The 18,869-nt window shown below is 58.4% G+C and overlaps 3 protein-coding genes across 9 annotated transcripts in view; all 3 read right to left on the reverse strand.

Annotated features, from left to right (window-relative positions):
- Positions 1-4,453, reverse strand: part of PFKFB4 (6-phosphofructo-2-kinase/fructose-2,6-biphosphatase 4) — a 47,233-nt gene extending 42,780 nt beyond the window's left edge. For 3 of the 6 annotated variants that reach the window (XM_005669517.3, XM_013981656.2, XM_021070634.1), the window contains exons 1-2: positions 4,340-4,435; positions 2,758-2,893 (exon numbers count right to left, since the gene is read on the reverse strand). In XM_005669517.3, the coding sequence (XP_005669574.1) occupies positions 2,758-2,878 (121 nt within the window). In that variant the 5' untranslated portion in view covers positions 2,879-2,893; positions 4,340-4,435. Of the gene's footprint in view, positions 1-401; positions 637-2,757; positions 2,894-4,339 lie in introns of those variants that run through there. The other 3 variants (XM_005669518.3, XM_021070635.1, XM_001926168.5) reach the window with 3 other exon arrangements.
- Positions 5,864-6,492, reverse strand: UCN2 (urocortin 2). The gene has a single exon (XM_021070636.1). It carries the CDS (start codon positions 6,203-6,205, stop codon positions 5,864-5,866), a length of 342 nt encoding a protein of 113 aa, XP_020926295.1. The 5' UTR covers positions 6,206-6,492.
- The window catches only part of COL7A1 (collagen type VII alpha 1 chain), a 32,363-nt gene continuing 20,911 nt past the window's right edge, over positions 7,418-18,869 (reverse strand). For both annotated transcript variants that reach the window (XM_005669519.3, XM_013981657.2), the window contains exons 75-119: positions 18,783-18,818; positions 18,649-18,702; positions 18,397-18,465; positions 18,278-18,322; positions 18,100-18,162; positions 17,906-17,950; positions 17,570-17,605; positions 17,412-17,447; positions 17,220-17,264; positions 16,970-17,002; positions 16,830-16,892; positions 16,695-16,730; positions 16,535-16,615; positions 16,341-16,409; positions 16,151-16,186; positions 16,032-16,073; positions 15,839-15,883; positions 15,705-15,749; positions 14,991-15,026; positions 14,848-14,907; positions 14,596-14,703; positions 14,351-14,422; positions 14,156-14,191; positions 13,910-13,969; positions 13,745-13,789; positions 13,516-13,551; positions 13,372-13,407; positions 13,241-13,297; positions 13,020-13,091; positions 12,398-12,469; positions 12,183-12,218; positions 11,777-11,857; positions 11,492-11,545; positions 11,351-11,404; positions 11,214-11,276; positions 10,699-10,761; positions 10,484-10,600; positions 9,956-10,033; positions 9,806-9,859; positions 9,584-9,632; positions 8,897-8,929; positions 8,662-8,748; positions 8,345-8,434; positions 8,059-8,262; positions 7,418-7,743 (exon numbers count right to left, since the gene is read on the reverse strand). In XM_005669519.3, coding sequence (XP_005669576.1) covers positions 7,727-7,743; positions 8,059-8,262; positions 8,345-8,434; positions 8,662-8,748; positions 8,897-8,929; positions 9,584-9,632; positions 9,806-9,859; positions 9,956-10,033; positions 10,484-10,600; positions 10,699-10,761; positions 11,214-11,276; positions 11,351-11,404; positions 11,492-11,545; positions 11,777-11,857; positions 12,183-12,218; positions 12,398-12,469; positions 13,020-13,091; positions 13,241-13,297; positions 13,372-13,407; positions 13,516-13,551; positions 13,745-13,789; positions 13,910-13,969; positions 14,156-14,191; positions 14,351-14,422; positions 14,596-14,703; positions 14,848-14,907; positions 14,991-15,026; positions 15,705-15,749; positions 15,839-15,883; positions 16,032-16,073; positions 16,151-16,186; positions 16,341-16,409; positions 16,535-16,615; positions 16,695-16,730; positions 16,830-16,892; positions 16,970-17,002; positions 17,220-17,264; positions 17,412-17,447; positions 17,570-17,605; positions 17,906-17,950; positions 18,100-18,162; positions 18,278-18,322; positions 18,397-18,465; positions 18,649-18,702; positions 18,783-18,818 — 2,649 coding nt within the window. In that variant the 3' untranslated portion in view covers positions 7,418-7,726. The remainder of the gene's footprint in view (positions 7,744-8,058; positions 8,263-8,344; positions 8,435-8,661; positions 8,749-8,896; positions 8,930-9,583; positions 9,633-9,805; positions 9,860-9,955; positions 10,034-10,483; positions 10,601-10,698; positions 10,762-11,213; positions 11,277-11,350; positions 11,405-11,491; positions 11,546-11,776; positions 11,858-12,182; positions 12,219-12,397; positions 12,470-13,019; positions 13,092-13,240; positions 13,298-13,371; positions 13,408-13,515; positions 13,552-13,744; positions 13,790-13,909; positions 13,970-14,155; positions 14,192-14,350; positions 14,423-14,595; positions 14,704-14,847; positions 14,908-14,990; positions 15,027-15,704; positions 15,750-15,838; positions 15,884-16,031; positions 16,074-16,150; positions 16,187-16,340; positions 16,410-16,534; positions 16,616-16,694; positions 16,731-16,829; positions 16,893-16,969; positions 17,003-17,219; positions 17,265-17,411; positions 17,448-17,569; positions 17,606-17,905; positions 17,951-18,099; positions 18,163-18,277; positions 18,323-18,396; positions 18,466-18,648; positions 18,703-18,782; positions 18,819-18,869) is intronic.

Genomic DNA, 18,869 nt, shown 5'->3' on the forward strand with positions numbered 1-18,869 from the left:
GAGAGGCCAAGAAATTTTCCTAGGATCAACACAGCTCAGTCCTGGGTCTGACCACCCGGCCTAAGCTTTCTGGTCAGCAGCGAAGGCAGGGCCACAGGCTCTGAGTCCTCCCCTGGCCTGAGCCGGTGGGTACAGAGTGATGTGCAAAGGCTCCTGAGCCCTCCCTGAGGTGATGGCGGCCACACCTACCCCCTGCTGAGCAGAGACGCCACATATCTGCCCTCTGCCTCGCGCTCTGCTACACCTGTCCCAGGCCTCCCATCTGTTCCTGCTCCCTTCCCACCAGTTACAGCAGTCTCACCTGTCCCCGGTCCCCCACCTGTTTCCAGTTCCCTCTCCAAGGGAGACCACTACCCATACCTATGCACCACCCTCCCTTTTCCCCATGAACCCCGCCTCACCACCGCGCTGGCAGGCGTGCAGAGCGGGCCGCCCATTGCTGTACGGCATCCAGATCTTCTTCAGGGGGTTCTGGGTCAATTCCCGGGGGGACGCCATCCTGGAGCTGGGATGAGTCGGACTGCGCCGCCGCTACCAACCCAGCAGCCGGGCCACCTCGGGCCACTCGAGGCCCCGCCTCTCAGCCCCTCCCCTCCTGAAGCCACGCTGACGCTGGTCCAACTCCCCACAAGCCCCGCCCCAGAACGAGAAGGCTCCACCCCAACAGAAGAGGGCCTGGTCTTCGACCACGCATGCCCAACTCGCTTCAGAGCTTGTTTTGGACCAAGCTGGCCCGCCCTTTATTATAGGATAGAGGAGGCGCATGCGCAGCTCCGCACAGGTGCCAGGCTTGGATCGTGCAGGCCCCGCCCTGGATGTCAGAGCTCAACACATCCACCACGACCCTGCTAATTTGCATAGGCCTCACCCACGCCCCCGCTCTGGGCTCGCCAGCCTTGCCCCCAGATACCCTTGGCTCCTCTTCCTGTTCTGCGAGATCTCAGGGCCCCCCAGAGAAGGGGTTTGCCTGCGTTGGGGGAAGGCCTGAGTGACCCACAGAGCTTGGTTGGTCAGGACCAGCCTGGCGGCCCCTGCGTAACTCTCATCACCGGCCGGGTTGTCAACTCTGCCGCGCCCCACCTGCATTGAACTCTGACCCTCTTGTCTGCTCGGAACCGGGGCTCTCCGCGGCTCACAAAAGCAACCTGTTCAACCGCACTGAAAAAGGTCCTCTATCTCATGGACAGAAACCCTGGACAAATCTCAAAATTGATCGTGTTTCTCACTTTGCTTTAGATGCTGAGGAGCTCACCTGGAGCACGTGAGCAGGCCCTAGTAACCAAGCTCCCAGGGGACTCAGTGAGCCTGACAATATCTTACTTCTCCTTCCAGGATTTTCCTTTTCTTTTCTTTGCCTTTTTTTTTTTTTTTTTTTTTGGCGGCACCAGCGGCATGTAGAAATTCCCAGGCCAGGGATGGAATCAGTACCACAGCAGTGACCCAAGCTGATGCAGTGACAATGCCAGAACCTTAACCTGCTGCACCACGAGGGAAATCCAATATCGATTACACATTAAATCAAAAGTTTACACATTTTTCCTTAAAGGAGCCCCTGCCTCTTCATCAGGAAAATGGAATACACACTGTCATCAATCTTAATGAGATTCCGGTATGGATTAAATGTGTCAGTTTCTGAGAAATCCATTTTAAAGTGTTAAATCAGTGTTTTATCATTGATTGTGCTATTTATCCCCAGCCTGTCTCTAAAAATGTAGCAGAGGTAAGGAGCAAGGGAGAGAGCCAACAATTCAGAGAACACCTGGCTGATTCTCCCTTGTCCCACCTCCTCTGTCTCCTCAACCCAGCCGCTTCTTTGTACAATTTCTGCCCCAGGCCTTGGCCCACACTGCTCCAACCTGGTTCATACTGCCCCCTAGCGATGCCCTCCACCACATTCCCTGGCAGGATCACTGCATCAAGTTCCCTCTGCCTAATGTGTACCCAGCCAGGATCCAGGGCTGCGGCATGGAGAAAAGGCTCCATCCAGTAGGCTATGGGGGGAGCACCTCACCCTCTGCCCTCCTTGCCACACCTCTGCCTCGGGCCAGTTCTCCAAGTGACAGCCCAGTCCTTCAGAGCCTGGAAGGACCCTTAAGATGTCTGATAGAGATGTCTTGCCCACTTCACAGGAAATAAGGTTAAGAATGTCCACCTGCTGGAAGCCCACGCAGACCTTCCCTGGAAGCAGCTCAAGCTGCTTCCCCGGGGAATGCCCTGCCTCAGACAGAGTCAACGACTTCCTCTTTCTTCAGCCTCCTTGGCTGTCCACCCTCCACCTCCCTCTGCCTCATGCCCAGCAGCTGGCACACCCATGGGCAGCTCCTGATGAGCAGGATGCCCCTGGTGGCCTCCCACTCGCTTCCTACTTCTCCAAAGCCAGTCATTCTGTTCCTGACAGCCCTCCTGTCTGTCTCTCGGCCATTGTCAAGGCCATCCTGGGGCCATGCTGGCCTCAGAGACCTTGTCACCACACACCCACACCCTGTTAACCCCCAGCACCAACTGCAAAGGCTACCTCCTCTAACACCCCAGACACCCGCTACCTTCTCAGGCCTGCCATTCTCCTCCTCAACCTCTTGGAATGTTAGTCAAAGGCTAGGGATAAGGAACAGACAGGGCAGGGCGGGAGGCCAGGGCCATGTCTGGGAAGCCATCCCTTCGTCCAGACAGTCTGAGTCTGGCTTCCCAGGAAAAGCAGTGGCTCCACACCTCCCACTCTTCCCCAAACACTCTGACCCTGGAATGACCCAGACATACCTTCCCAAATCTCTGTATCCAGTGAGAGGCCACAAGTCAACAGCAGGAGAATCCTGGGGCCTCTCTTCAAGGCCAGGGTCTGTATCTGCTCTGGGGGCCATCGCCCCTCCCACGGCCCCATTTCCCAGGTAGGAAACTGAGGAAGGGGGAAAGCCGTCACAGAGCTGCTAGCCCACAGGGCAGGATAGACTCAGTTCAACTCCCAGCCTCTCAAAACCTCACCTCCCACACCTTGGACTATAACCACACATCCCACCTCCACACCCGCATTCCTACATGTTTGCTCCATTGAAATGCTCTCCTGGCTTTCTGCTCCCTCAGCGTCGATAGACGTCCACTGGAATAACTGGCCCCTGTGGCTTTTCCCTCCTTGGGGCCATCCCAGAGTGAGCCAGCCCTCCTGACCCAGGGGTGGGAAACGTGCTGGGATGTCAGTGTGTGCCGCTGTGTGAACACATCCTGCTCAGCTCTTCCCTGCTGAGAACACACCTGGCCTGGCCCTGGAGGGCTCCTGTGGTGCCCTCTGCACTGACCACTGGTCCTTTTCCCAGTGTCCTAGGACTAGGGTGGCCAGAGTCCTCAATCCTCAGTCCTCTATGCTCAAACTCTTCCCAGTCCCTGTATCTGCTGGCCCATCCTGGCCAAACCGCCAAACCACCCTTTGCAGCACTTAGGCCCAGGGACCTCAGTGCACACCACACAGACCCACACACCAGTGCATGAAAGCACAGTGTGCACACAGCCACGAGTGCACATACACACTAACAAGCCCTACACCCGGGGCCAACTGCGTGAGGCCTGCTGCTCTCTGCTGCCTCCCTTTCCCTTTATTCCCCTCCTCCCCTCTCCCTGTACTGCCACCAGAGGTTGGGGAGTTTCCAGGAGTCCCAGCTTCCTCTGGCCATCTCTAGCCAAGGATCTTCCTGAGTCTCCCTGTGTTCAGAGCTCACACAGGGTGTGAGGTTCCAACTTGGGGGTGACCAAGCAGCCCGTGGACCCTGATCTACGCTTGTTGATTTCAGCCAGACACTGGACACACAGTAGGGGCTCGGGGTGACTCAGGACCAGCCAGGGCCCACAGTAAGGGTTCAGAGAGGTTCATGACTGGAACAGAGCACACAGTAGGTGTTTAGGGCAGCTCAGGACCCACACAAGGCACACAGTAGGTGCTCTAGAAATGCTGGTTTAAGGGCTACAGTCACATCATATAAAAAGCTTCCCAAATGGGCCTCTGGAGCTCCCCAGACTGGCATGACCCCGGAGGGAAGACCTGGACAAACATGACCACTTGGAGGCCAGCAAAGGGCAGAGGAGGAGGCCCCCAGGCAGCTCCAGCTGGCTGGCCCTCTCCCTAGGCTGGAGGAAGAAGCTATTTATAGTCCCCCCACTTGGCCCAGCTCCCTCTCCCCTGTAAGGCAACAGTGTTCCCACTCCTCCATGCCACCAAGAGATTGATACTCCCTCAGAGCACCCCTATTCCTGGAGAGACCCCCAACACTCTCACACCCTTTCTAGCACCACCCTCACACCGCCCGGGTCTTTTCCCAGTCCTCCCACCCTCTCCACCGGGCTCCGAGCCTACCCCGCCTGCTGCTCCTTGACCCGAGTCCTGTCAGGGAGTTGCCTCCTTCCGTGCCTCGGTTCATCCTGCAACTGAACTGGCCTGGGCCACCGCCCCCTGCGGCTTGGAGTCGGGCAGCCCCGCCCCCCAGGCTCCGGAGAGGCAGCCTGCCCGCTGGCCCCGCCTCTCCAACCCCTCCTTGGGCCCCGCCTCCACCCCACCCCCCCGGGCTGCTTACAAACTGAGATCTCGTCAGTGCCCCGGCCAGGCAGCCTCACTTCCGACAGTAGTACCTCTCCAGCCAGAGCCGGGTGTCTGCCCTCTGCTCCAGCTGGAGTTGTCTACACTACCCAGACTATCTGCCCCATCTGCAGGCAAGCCTGTCTGCACTCTCCAGGTCAGTCCCATCTCCAGCCCAGCAATAGAGTTGGGATTGTGAGATCAGCCAAAACCCACCCTTTCCACACCAAGGGACGGGTCAGTGAAATTGGGGTGGGGGGAGTGGGCAGAGGGGCAGCGTAGCCAGCTATGACTCCACCCTTGTGTGTCACTGCCTGGTGATTCTTCTCTCTCCCATTCTCTGGTCTCTGCATTTATTGAGCTCTCTCTGCATGTCAGACTGCATCACTCAGTGCTCACAAGACACCTGGTGGCATTACTATGCTTTACAGAGGAGAAAACCAAGGCTTGGAAAGGTGAGTGTGTTTGCCCATTCGACAAAGAAGGGGCAGTTGGGTCAGGAGTCCCAGCAGCCTGAGCTCCTTCTCCTTTAGCCCTGTGTGTCGGGGTGGAGGCTGGGTATGCAGGGGTGTGGTAAGACAGTGCCTGTCTATGTGTTGAGCATGCTTCATGAAGGTTTGAAGGACAAGCACCTGTTCCTCCCAGCCCCCTCACACGCCCTCACCTTGCTCACACATACACACATATGCTCCCACACACAAAGCAAGGCTGCCACAGCCACAGACCTCACACATACGACCATCAATCCATGCTTAGAGATACCCCTGATGGCCCCACTTGTCTGGAGTGGGTGCTGCCTCATTGGGCACAAAAACATGCTTGTGACCCTCCACCAGCACTTCTCTGTGTGGTGACCAGTGAGGGGCAGGGAAGACCCGCGGGTCTAGTCTTGGGCAAGCTGGTCTCCAATGCAGCCATAGACTCTTGTGTTGAGGTTCTTGAAAGAGATATGTCAGTGACCACAAGTGATGTTGTCCAGATGCTCTGTGACTGTGGAACCCAGATGTGACGAGACCATGTGATAGTAACCTTCCATGATAGTGTCCAGGCTGTCCAGACATACTGTAAGTCTGTGGGGCTCCTAGGAAGGGCAAGGCTCCACTTGGTGACCTGACATGGCAACATCCAGGCTGTCCAGACACACTGCGACTCTGTGAAGCACTTTAGGTGATATGACACCACATGGCAGTGACCCCATGTGGTGGAGTCCAGATGCACCATGCCCAGATATAGTACCATCCAGCTCTGCCGCTCCGGGACTCCCCATCTCGGGTGGCTCCAGCATTGTGAGCCCCTCCCTCAGGCTCAGCGGCGACCGACATGGGCCAGGATGCGGGCGTTGGCAGCAGCCTGCTCCCTCACAGCCCTGGCCCGGGCCTGCTCCAGTAAGATCTGCAGGAGGCCGAGAGGGACATCCAGCGAGAGGGTGATGCGGGAGCCAGGGTGGGGGCCAGGGCTGGGGTGCCCCCAAGTTGCAGAGGGGCCTGTGGTGCTGGCTGATGGGCTCTCTGAGGTCACAGGGCAGGGAGTGACCTGGGGAAAGTTCTGAGGGAGGAGCTGAAAGCCTGGGAGTGGGTTTGCTGGGACAAGCAGGGTCCTGGCCAATGTCAGGATCATCAGCACCAGCAGAGCCCACCTGGTCATCATGTGGTCAGGCTGCGAGGAGAAAACGGACTCAGGGCAGGGGCTCTGGTCAGCTCTGACCAATGGACAGAGACAGATGGCAAATGCAGAGACAGAGAGGCTGCAAGGTAGAGATTAGAGAGGCTAGGGACAGAGAGAGACAGAGACAGAGATGAAGGGACAAGAAGAAAGCCTGAATGAACCAAGAAAACTGAGACAGAGGCACAGAAAGAGTGAGAAAGAAAATAAGACAGATAAAGAGACAGAGAAACCCAGAGAAAGAGAGCCACAAAAGCATGATATGGATTCTTTCTCTTCCTTCTTTTTTCCTTCCTTCCTTCCTTTCTTTCTTTTTGCCACACCTATGGCATATGGAAGTTCCCAGGGCCAGGGATCAAATGCAAGCTGCAGCTGCAACGTTCACCACAGCTGTGCCAATGCTGGATCCCTATCCCACTGTGCCACAGTTGGAACTCTTAGACATGGATATATTTTAGAGAGAGAGAGGTGGAGGGAGGAGGAGGAAGAACAAGAAGGAAAAAGGGAGGGTGGGGGAGGGAGAAAGATGGAGTTGAATGAGAGGGAGGCAAGGCAAAATAGAGGGAGACTGGAAGAAAAAAGAGACAGAAACCGCCCGAGAGACAGTGTGATAGAAATAAGGATGCAAAGAGAGAAACACAGAAGGACAAAAGGGGAGCCTGAGGTCTGAGTGAGAAAGCTTGTAACAGATCCAGGACAAAGAAAGGCAGGAATGGGGTTTCTTGAGGTGGAGAAGCAGCCAGAGATCCCAGGACCCCCTCAGATTGAAAGCCCTCCACTGACAAAACCCCAGATCCACTCAACCCCAAAGGCCCTGCCCATCTCCCTGACCCCAGTCCTACCAGTAGCAGCCTCCTCTGGGGTAAGCTGGGGCCAGGCAGTGCTGTGCTGTGGTCTGCCCCTCTGCCCTCTTCAGGGCCCATTTATCTCCCTCAGCCCCTGAGCTGAGAGGGGGGCCTGTCTCCTGGTGGAGGCAGCCCCCTCCTATGATTCATTCCCCCCCGGGGACAAGAAGGACATATCCTCAGTTCCTGCCCTGTCTACTTTCTGGGGACAAGTTGGGGACTGAGGGTCACAGGACAGGGACCAGAGCTGGACAGAGGGACTCTGTACCCACACAAGATGGTGGTGACCTCCCAGGGAAAACCCGCCCCCCCTGCCCCAACACCCCCACCTCCCCAAACAGTCACAACAGCACCCTTTAAAAACAGCAGCTTTAATACCCCCCAGAATCAGCACCATGTCATCACAGGCTTGGGTCAAGGGGCGAGTCAGACGCAGTCACATCTGCTCACTACCCAGCCACCCCCACACTGAGTCATCTGCCAGGGAGGCAGGAGCCACAATGGGGGTTTGTCCAGAGGGGGGAAGGCTAGACCCACGGAACAAGTCACTGAAATAACGGACACGCTCATGCACGCTCACGGGCACACAGGCCTCTAGCACCAAGGGGAGGGACAGCAGGGCCCAATGGAGACACCGACTCCTTCAGCACATCATCTGGCCTCAACTCCGGGCAGCACCTGGTGGGGCAGGTGGGCTTCAGCCATCTGACCTTTCCCAACACGTGGGCCACAGAGAAGCAGAGGGCAAGGGGTCGCTGTGAGAGCTGGGGGCAACACAGGTGTGGGGCTCTGCCCACACAGAGGGATCCCTACGTGAGTCTTTAAGGGAGGGGGACCATACTGGGGACTCCACACAGAGCTGGGCTTCTCCATTCATCTCCTTGGTCTGGAGGACTGTCGCAGGTCCCCCAGTCTGAGGCAACTGCTGACCCAGGATTCTATCCTGTCCGCGATCTGGGTAAGCCCCTAATGGGGTGGGGAGTAGACCCATACCTGTCCCCTGGCTCTGGGCCATCCGGGGTGGGCAGCGGCTCTCACAGGCCTCACGGGTCTCAAAACGGTTGGCATTCCCTCCACAGCCACCATAGACAAAGGGATGACAGGCCACCGTGCCACCTGCCACAGCCCGATGATACCAGCGCAGGGTGTAGGCAGTACAGGAGCCCTCATCCAGTGGAAGTGAGCAGGGATCTGGGGCTAATAGGGGTCAGAGAGGTCAGCAGGGATGGGCTCTGCCTGCCCCTCCCCAAATCCCTCTTGGGCCAGACCCCTGTCTCACCATCGCCATCCCAGGGAGCCTCAGGGTTCTGGTATTCCTCCACGGAGTACTCTGAGTATTCATACTCGTCGTCCTCGGGGGGCACCTGGCCTGCACGCACAGTGGGGTGTGTCGTGAGTGGGGCCACTGCAGAGTTGGGGTCGTGCTGCCCAACCATGGCCCTTGGGGTGGGTGGGCAGCATGGTCTCCTATGTGTGTGTACAACAGTGTCCTCTGCACGTGGACCCCACAGGCATGGCAGGGGCCCCGCACACATAAGCAGCCCCACGTATGTCTTTCCTTCCCCACACGTGCCCCATGGCTCCAGCTGCCCTCACCTTCCTCCTCTGCATGAGAGACACGCAGCACGGGCACGCGGTGGAGCTGGGGGCCAGCAGTGTCTGCAGCGTAACTCGGAAGGGGTCCTGGAGCCAGGAGCAGGGGCACAGGGCCCTGGGGTCAGCATGGTTGCCACCCCAGCAAAGCCCCTGCTGAGAGGACCCAGGTGATGGGCACAGCAGGGCCTGGGCTGAGGAAAGTCCCAGGAGCAGAAAATATGGGAAAACTACTCACGTGATCCAGATGCAATAAACTGACCCTGGCAGGCTGGAAGGGGCAGAGGCAGCAGGGAGAGAGACAGGGACAGAAAGCAGAGGACAAAGATGGAAAGAGGCAGGGGGAGAGACACGCACATGGGGCAGAGCCATAAGGGGGACAGCAGGAAAGATTGACAGACAGGGGAGAGAGGAAGGGAAGCAGAAGCAGAGAAAGAGAAAGAAAGAGAAAGAAAGGAAGGGGAGAAGCAGAGGGCAAGAGAGAGAGGGAGAGACAGGAAGTCAAGAGCGGCCGGGCAGGGAGATGAGCGAAAGCAGCCACAGACAGAGAGGGAAGGAGAAGGAACTTCACTTTGATGCCCCTCAGGGCCATCAGAGACCCCCACCCCCACCCTAGCTCCAGGTCAGGCCCTGAGAACCAGCTCTGCTCACACCTCCACCCCCTCCACACAGAGCATACTGGGCACCCAGGAATATTACGTGTCCCTCCACCTCTGCGTGTGGCTCCACTTGGAGAGGTCCTGGCAGCATGTCTGCCCTGAAGCACCTGGGTCCTTTGGGTAGCCATCTGTCTCTACCCATCTCCTTGACAGCTTGCCCCCCACCCCCACCCCGGAAGTTCTGCAGATGTTGCCTGCCCCTGTCTAGGGGTGCGGGGATGGAGGAGGGATGGGACCCAAGACACTCTGAATTGGGCCCCACTCACCGCAATGCTGACTCATCTCCTGACGCACAAGTCCCCGGATGTCATCCTCCTAAGAGCCCAAGACCACAGGGGTCAGGAAGAAGCCATGGATCACAGAAGGACAAAGGGTACATGATGCAGGGTTAGTGGAGAGACAGTGCTGAGTCAGGGTCCAGGGCCCAGGGGTCATGGTGTTGGGTACAGGAGACAGAGCCCCCACCCAACCCTCCACCCCACACTCACAGTCAGCGCAGCTTCTCCTTTCTCACCACGGGGCCCTGCAGGGCCTGGCCGCCCCTATGGGGTAAAGGATGAGGCCAGGCTGTACCTTTGATCTCAGGGAACCAGAGGTCACCCCAACCTTTGACTCCAAGCCCAGGAATCCCAACTCACCTGCTCCCCTCTTTCTCCAGGGGTTCCAGGTGCCCCAGGGGCCCCCACCACACTCTCTCCAGGGGGACCTCGCTCACCCTGTCAAACATAAGGACCACAGCAGCAAGGTCAGAGGCAGTGGGGGTCAGAAGTAGGACAAGTTGGGATCATAGGTTCAAAAGTTGGGGCAAGGAGGAGTTCCCATCGTGGCTCAGCAGTTAACGAACCCAACTAGCATCCATGAGGACATGGGTTCAATCCCTGGCCTCGCCTAGTAGGTTAAGGATCTGGCGTTGCCGTGAGCTGTGGTGTAGGTCACAGACGTGGCTTGGATCCTGTGTTGCTGTGGCTGTGGTGTAGGCTGGTAGCCACAACTCCAATTGGACCCCTAGCCTGAGAACCTCCACATGCCAGGGTGCATCCCCAAAAAGACAAAAAAAAAAAAAAAGAAGTTGGGGCAAGGCTATTGAGGGATGGGTTGCAGAGGTGAATGAGGTTAGAAGGATTAGGGTGGTTCAGGCGTCAGGATTCAACGTCAGGGCCTCTTACCTTCTGGCCCTGAAGTCCTTCAGGGCCTTTGGGACCAACACTGCCAGGTGGCCCAGGGGGCCCGCTAGAGCCATCACTGCCCCTGGGACCTGGGAAGCCCCCAGTTCCTGGGGGCCCCTGGGAAGAGATAGGACAGGGTCAGTGATCAGAGCATCCAAAGATGGACCTACTTCCAGACAGTGCAATCCCCTCAGTTGACCTGGGTCTCAACTTACCCGTTCCCCTTTCTCACCCTGGTCACCCTTGGGTCCTGGCTGCCCATCAAAGCCTCGGTCACCCTGGGAACAGAAAGAAGCGTGAGAAACCCTCTAGCCTGGCCTCCTTCAGCTCAACCCCCTTGAGCCTCCAGGCCCAATGGCTATAACCTCAAGCACCTGTGACTCTACCAGCCCAGAACCCTCAATCTGCCATGATCCCTGTGACCCCGACCCCACTGTGACACCCTTGCCCTGACTACCTATTTCCCCTGCACTGACACTCCAACCTCCCCAACTGACTTCCATCCACCATAACCGCTTAGCTCTGAGGGCTGTGCTGCTCCACCTCCCATCCCTTAATCCTAAATCCCCACTGTGTCCCCAACCCCCTTGAAACCCCAAGAGCAGGCCCACTTCACCCTTCAATGTCCCAACCTTTCACAAACTTCCCTGACCCAACCCTCCACGACTCTACTGTGCCCTTTCCTGCCCAACCCCAAACTCCCGATATCCACTGTGGGGAGACCCTATACCTTGGGGCCGATCAGGCCCTCCTTTCCAGGGGCTCCTGACGGGCCTGGAATACCTGGCTCCCCCTGGAGAAGAAAAGGCATTAGCTGGGCCCAGGATCACCCATCCACTCCTCATTCTGGGGGTGCCCCACACTCACCAACTCTCCTTTGCGTCCTGCTAGCCCTGGGCGGCCCGGGGGACCAGCTTCTCCCTGCAGGCATCAAGTGGAGGGGTCAGCCTTAGGCTCCAGGACCCGTAGCCCCCTGCATCCCCCCCCAACCCCTCATCACCCCTGTACCTTATCTCCCTTCTCTCCATCGAGGCCACAGGCTCCCTTAACCCCCCGTTCGCCCTGAGGGAAAAAAATAAGTGAAAAAGTGACTTCTGGATACCTCACTCTATAACATCTTGACCCTGAAACCACTCTCCAAACTGGCCTTAGGTACTCCAGCTTCTGACACTCCAACCTTAGACCTAACACCTCAAATTCAACCTTGGCTACCCCAGTATCTGGCCCCAGACACCTCACCCTCCAACATCAGGTCCTCCTGATTAGGGGGAAAAAAAACAGGCCCTTGCCCACCTTGAGGCCCCGGGGACCCATGAAGCCAACATCTCCTTTGTCTCCTCGGACACCAGGGACTCCATCCTTTCCTGGGGATCCCTGGGGGGAGGGAAGGGGTCAATGTGAGGTCAGTGAGGGATCAAAGGAAATCACTCTGGATGTAATGGACAAGGAACACCATGGGGGTGAGAATCATCATTGGGGGTCAGAGTCACTGGAAGGACAGGGACAAGGGTCACCATGGGCAGGGTGCGCCATGTGAGTAGAACCATCATAGGGGTTAATGCGAAGGTAGGGGTCTCTGAGCAACATGAGAGCCCTGGTTCACTATAAGGTCAAAGGTCACTACATTGAGATGGGGTCCCTGGGGGAGTGGGGGGTCCCTGGGGGAGTGGGGGTCCCTGTGGGAGCAGGGGCATCTTACCGGGTCACCAGGGATCCCTGCAGCACCAGGCTCGCCCTGTGGGAACACAAATGAGGGAGGGCAGCCCTTCAATGTGACTGTCCCCCAGCTGACCTGTCTGCTGCATGCGCACACACACTGGACCAACAGCAAAGGAGGTGGGAGACCCTCCAAACCTCAGAGGACACCCCTGGGACAGGTATGTGTGATGTGCCCATGCCTGGAGCAGGACTTGCCTTGGGTCCCGTAAGTCCTCGTGGTCCCAGCAACCCAGCTGAGCCCCTGTCACCAGGCTCTCCCTTGGTGCCCTGCAGGAGTAACCAAGAGAGGGATACAATCAGGACCAAACCAGGCAGGAAGCTGGGAGAATGATGGGAACCTGCCAGCTGGAGCAGAGTTGCCAGTGCTGCTCCCCACAGCACACCCAGTGGTGCTCCTTCCAGCCCATGCCCCGGCAGGGTGGAGCTGGGGACTGGGGCCCATGGAGTGGCTCATTTCTCACCGTAGGACCCCCAGATTCCTGTCACTTCCTCTTACCACTGGGCCCCTAAACCTACCTGGAGTAGCCCTAACACTCAAGGCACCCCCTTCCCATCCCCGCAGGCTTCTCATTGAGCCACAGGCCACAGACTCCCCTTTCTGACCTCACTGCAAGCCCTGGAGGCCCCCCCAGAGGCCCCATCCTCTCAGCCACCCCGACAGAGTTGCTGCAGCCGATGGAACCCCTTCTCCTCTGAGCCACAGAAAGCCCCCCTCCCACCCGCCCTTCCTGTCCTCACAGACCCTCTATAAAGCCCCATAGCCTGAGGGACAGCCCCTCCTGAACCTGTATAGAACACCCCACCCTCTTCCCCATACCTTCTCTCCAGGATCCCCACTGTCCCCCCGAGGTCCTTTGTCACCGTCCAAGCCCCGAGGCCCTCGTTCGCCCTGTGTCAGGGTCAGAAATACAGGGTCAGGGGCTGGAAGTCCCTTACCCTCTGAGGGCTGGAGCTCCCAGATCCCCTGGCCCAGCCCATACAGGAGCCCCTTCCACACTCAAGGGAGACACTGTCTGCACATGGACCAGACCTACTCACCATGTCCCCCTTGGCACCCCGTGGCCCTGGAGGCCCCACAGTCACAGCTGAGTCACCCTGAGTGGACAGTGGGCGGTCAGAAGAGTCAGGAGCACCCTTAGTCCCCTGCCCTCCTCCATGCCCACACTCACCTTGTCACCTTTTAGCCCTGAGCTTCCAGCATCACCCTATCGGGTGAAAGAATGTGTCATCCACAAAGAGAAACCCCAAATCCTGAGTTACAGGATCCATCCCCACCAACACTCACCCCAGGGGCTGCTTCCCCACGTCCTTACCTTCTCCCCACGTTCCCCCCGGCCGCCTGGGGGGCCCTGCATGAGAGAAGAAGATGGTGAGCTAAAAGCATTTGAGGGAACTAGTGGGGTGACCGCTCAGGGGGCAGGGGAGGAGTTGGGGAGACAAAGGACCAGAGAGTAGACAAGGAGAACCAGAGGCTGCAGAAGGCTGCAGAGGGCACAGTCTGGGGACTGTCACCACAGGGGCATTGTCCCTAGGGGGACCCACCATGAGTCCTCGGGGTCCCTCTGGGCCGGGGCGGCCATCTTCACCCTGGATGGTGACATTAGATTCAGTGACTCAGAAGTTAGAAATCAGAGGCAAGAGTTGTGATGAAGGGGGTTCTGGCGTGGCTCCTGCGATGGCCATGGCCACAGAGCAGGACATACGCACCCGGACACCTGGCTCCCCACGCTCTCCTCGGGCCCCAGGTGGCCCTGCTCCCGGGTCTCCCTGGAGATCAACAGGACAGTGGGGATTAGTGAGGGGCATTGATGGGGGACAGAGGGTCACAGTAGGTCAGGGGAGGTTGGAGGGGGTGACAGGGATCAAGGGAGGTTGGTGGGAGGAACAGAGGTCAGTGGAGGTTGGAAGGGGTGACAGGTACAGGAGAGAGTGGGCAGCACTGTCCCATCTAACCTTGTCTCCTTTGAGTCCAGGGGCCCCAGGTGCTCCCTGTGGGCAGAATGAGGTGAGGGTGCTGTGCTCCTTAAAGGCACGTGCGTACCCAGCCCCGCAGGGTGCAGGTATGCTAGTCCCCAGCACAAGTCCTCACAGGGACAGACTTGAACACACAGAAGTCAGAGACATGCGGCATTGGGTCCTTCTACTCACCACTGACCCAGCTGGTCCAGGTGGCCCCAAGGGACCTGGGGCTCCTTCTCTCCCTGGGAGCCCTGCCAGACCCTATGGGAAAATTAAGCGAGAAGCAAAGGGTGACTTGGGAACCTTCCTCATCCACTGTTGCCCCCAAGACCAGGAGCCCCCATGACTGGCATGGGCCCTGTTCTTCTCCTGACCTGCTACCAGGTCAGGAAGGAAGTCACCAAGTGCCCATATGCTGCCCCCAGCAACCTTACCCGCTCTCCACTGGGGCCTGGCTGACCCATCTCTCCTCGAAGGCCTGTCTGACCAGGGAATCCGACAATACCAGGAGCACCAGGGGGGCCAGGGGGGCCCAAGTCTCCCTGAAACAGAGAGAACAAAGGGAAGAGTGGCCTCAACAGGACCCTTTCCCAGGTCTAGCCTCAGAATACCCTCTTTCTCCCACCTCCAGGACCCCCTACCCCACCTGCTGCTGCCCCACCACTAGTGATGGGGCATTGACTTACCTTCAGACCTGGAGGACCAAGTGGCCCAGGGGGCCCCTGAGCCCCAACTCCTGGGTCACCCTTCAAGGGAAAGAGGGATCTAATGAGTATCAGGGAGTCTCAGGACCATGACCCTCAGCAGGGACGCTTTAGGGTACACATACCTTGTTACCCTTGAGTCCTGGAGCGCCTTTCTGACCCTAAAAAAAAAAACAAAGTAAACAGTACTTGAGAGAGTAGGGACGGACATGAAGTCCGAGCTCAGGCATGGCCCCAGAACATTCCCTGGGGAGCTTAGATGTGACCGCAGACATGAGTTTGGATACAGGAGAACAGAGAGGGTGGACAAGGGGGCAGCATGAACACATGGCTAAGGAGAGGCCCACAAGAACTCCCATGTGGCTCAGCAGGTTAAGAACCCGGCTAGTATCCATGAGGATGCAGGTTCAATCCCTGGCCCCACTCAGTGAGTTAACGATCCAGTGTTGCCACAAGCTGCAGCATAGGTCACAGATGCGCCTCAGATCTAGTGTTGCTGTGGCTGAGGGGTGGGCCATCAGTTGAAGCTCCAATTTGACCCCTGGCCTGGGAACTTTCATATGCCGCATGTGTGGCCCTAAAATGAAAAAAAAAAAAAGGACTCCCACGGGTCCAGACACCTAGGAGATCAAACAGGAGCATGTGCCCTCAGACAGTGAGGAATAGCAGACTGAAGACAGGAACGTGGAAGCCGGGAGGCGTGACCCCCAAGTGCTCCCAGAACAGGATCCTGAACGCAGGAACTCGGGTTCAGACGTGCCCAGCCCCAGGAATGGTCTCTCACATCCACAGCTGTACTCCTCAATCCAGACTCAGACTCGCCCAGACCCCACACTCACATCTTCTCCAGGGTCTCCAGGCTCCCCCGCACGGCCAGCTTCGCCCTACACAGAAAGGGTGGTGAGGGTGTCTGGCCACCCAACTGGACCTGTCTCTGCCCGGTGCTCAAGCCCAGGGGCCAGGCCCACCTCACCTTCTCACCCCGGGGCCCTGGTAGTCCTCGGTCACCTTTGGCTCCCTGTGAAGAGAGGGGTTAGCGGCAACCGGGGTGTCAGGGTCATTGACAGCTGAGACGCACAGCAAGAGACCCGGGCCATGTGGGGTGGATTACAGAAGGTGAGGGTCACAGGGATGGGTGAACTGTGCTGTGGAGGTTCCACACTCACCGGCTCTCCCACCAGGTCTCCAGCAAGGCCTCCAGGGGTACCCTGATGAGGGGGAGGGCTCAGTGAGATTCCCTGGCTCCCACCACTTAGCCCCCATCCCGAGCCTCCTACACACTCACCTTCTCTCCCTTTGCTCCAGGGGGCCCGATCACAGCCTGCAGGATGTGAGGGGATTGGGAGAACACTGGGTGAGTTACCTGGCCTCCTGCCACCTCCCTACTCCCACATTGCCATCCTGATAGGAGGTGCAAACTAGGGTTGGGGATAGGGCAGAGAAGCTGATGCAGATGGTGGAGGTCAGGAAATCACCTGTCCAGGGGTCCCCATGGGTCCAGGCTCTCCTTTAGGTCCAACAGGGCCAGGCAGACCTGGAGACCCCTATGGCAGAACAGTGGGCAGAATTCAGTGCCTTTCCAGCCCCCAGCCCTCCTCTCCCTCCAGGGACAAGCTGGGCACAGGATCCCCATCACACACCCACAGAGAGCTCCCCCCAGAACACACACCGGCACCCCAGGCACTCCTCTCTCTCCATCTTTTCCGCTGGCACCATCACGACCTGGTGCTCCCGGCTTCCCTGTCTCCCCCTGAGAAGGAGAGAGCTCTGTCAGGGGTCTGCCCGCTGACTCCTGACCCTAGAGCCCAGCCCTGACCCCCAAAACTCACCACTTGTCCAGGCAAACCTGGTGCCCCCTGAGGACCCTGAGGGAAACAAGTCAGATGTGAGAAAGACGTGGAGAGCATGGGGCCTAGGGGGCAAGGACAGGCTGCCCCTGCAGGGACCTCAGGGGCTTCACTCACCACAAGGCCTGAAGGGCCAGGGGGGCCAGGAAGTCCCACAGCTCCAGTAGGTCCAGGCAGGCCCTGGGGGATGAAAAAGGTCAGGGCACTGCCAACCCCATCCAGCTCCCTGTGACTCGCCCATGGGCTGGGCCACTCACCCGTCCTGGTGGTCCTGTATCTCCAGGCTCCCCCTGCAAAAATCCAGAGACCACATGACCCCACAGATTGACGAGAGGCTCTTCAGCCCTGGTTCTCAAGCAGAGCCCACATGGACGGGGCCCCTTGGTGCTTGGCTGTGTTGCAGGGCAATGGCATCCCAGGAGGTTGGCAGATGCTATCCTGGTGCAGACGGGCTGCTCTGAGACGCCCCCTCCTTCCAGTCACACACCCACACTCGCCTATACTCACCTTCAGGCCAGAAGGTCCCTGGGGTCCCGAGGGGCCAGCAAGACCCTAGAGAAAAGTGTCAAGGGCAGGAAACAGGGGTCTGAATTATCCATCTGGACTCGTGGAGTAACTCAAACAACTTATCCACCTGATTCATCAGTGGGGACCGACACCTGTCCCACCCCCACCAGGCAATGCTTCCCCATCACTCACCGGGGCACCAGGCGGTCCAGGGTCTCCATGGCCACCCTGTTGAAGAAAGAGCCAGATGAGTGGGAACCACCCCACCAGGAAAACTGTGACAGCAGTGCCCACTGTAGGGGTTGGGCACAGGATGGGAGTTCGAGGGGTGAGGGTTCTGGGGTACTCACCACTGGGCCAGGGACCCCCCTCGGACCTTGTGGACCCTGGATAGAGAAGCGGGATGCTAAGCCTCAGTCTGGCTTCCTTTAGGCCTGTTCCTGCCCTCTGGAGGCCTTGTCTGGGGGCCCCACCTCTGCACCCCTCTCACTCCCAGGCACAAATCACCCTGTATCCATGGGCTGCCCACATGGATGGTACTCATGGGCCTATGTGCACTCACACCAGGTACCCAAGCACAACATCCCTGTCACTGGTAACTGGTGACATGTGCATACAGCAGCCAGCACAGAGCAGCGCGCACCTGTTCCCCAGAACCTGGGCCGGCTGTTCTTGCTACTACTCACCGGCTTCCCTTCAAGCCCAGCCACACCACGCTCTCCTGGTAGACCCTAGAGAGAACACGTTGAAGGCAACACTGTCCTTGTTCCCCCAACCCAGCTTTCCCCTAGACAGTCCCAAGCAAAGCAGACTCCAGTCCAGACAATACAAGGGAGAGCCGTGTGCATGCACGCATGTGCCTCATGGGGCAAGGACTCACCGGGCTGCCATCGTGACCCCTTTGTCCAGGCTCTCCTCGGTCGCCCTTAATGCCTGGCATGCCCTGCAAGCATATTGTTGTGCCCTGAGCCCCCATCCCTGCAATGTGCCCAAGGATACACCACCCCAGCAAGCCCCCACAGAGGAGGGGAAACTCATGGTGGGGTGGGAGGCCTCACCCTGTCTCCTTTGGGGCCTCGGTCGCCGTCACTGCCTGGCTCCCCCTGTAGGGATGACATGTCAAGCCAAGCTGTGGTGCCATGGCAGGGGTAGCCTCGGGTTGATCCCATACACTGACCTTAGCGCCCTTGAGTCCAGGAGGTCCTTGGTCTCTAGAGAGCCCAGAACCTATCTCATCCACAGCCACCTACAAACATAAGGTCACAGGAGAGAGATGTGTCTGTCACAGAAGCACGGAGGGTCATCCCCAGATCACAGGGTCCTGAAGGGTTATGGGGTCAGGGTCACCACACAGAGTTTCTGGGGCCCAAGCCAATGGCAGCCTTCTGGGGACAGCAGTCATGGCCTAGGGCAGGGCTGGGATGATCACCTTGGGGCCAGGGGGCCCAGGGGGTCCAGGGAGGCCAGGAGAGCCATCTCTGCCCTGCGGAAAAGAAGGAAATGTATGGTCGTCCCAGCACAGCCCGTAGGTAACCTGGCCCTGTGAAGTCCCACCCAGCTCACCTGTTCTCCACGTTCTCCTTTCTCTCCACGCACTCCCTGAAATGCAAATAGCAGGGTGGGGGCTGTGCCCGTGGGGAGTCTAGCTCC

This window comes from Sus scrofa, chromosome 13 (genome assembly GCF_000003025.6).
Source record: "Sus scrofa isolate TJ Tabasco breed Duroc chromosome 13, Sscrofa11.1, whole genome shotgun sequence".
Classification (NCBI taxonomy): Eukaryota; Metazoa; Chordata; class Mammalia; order Artiodactyla; family Suidae; genus Sus; species Sus scrofa.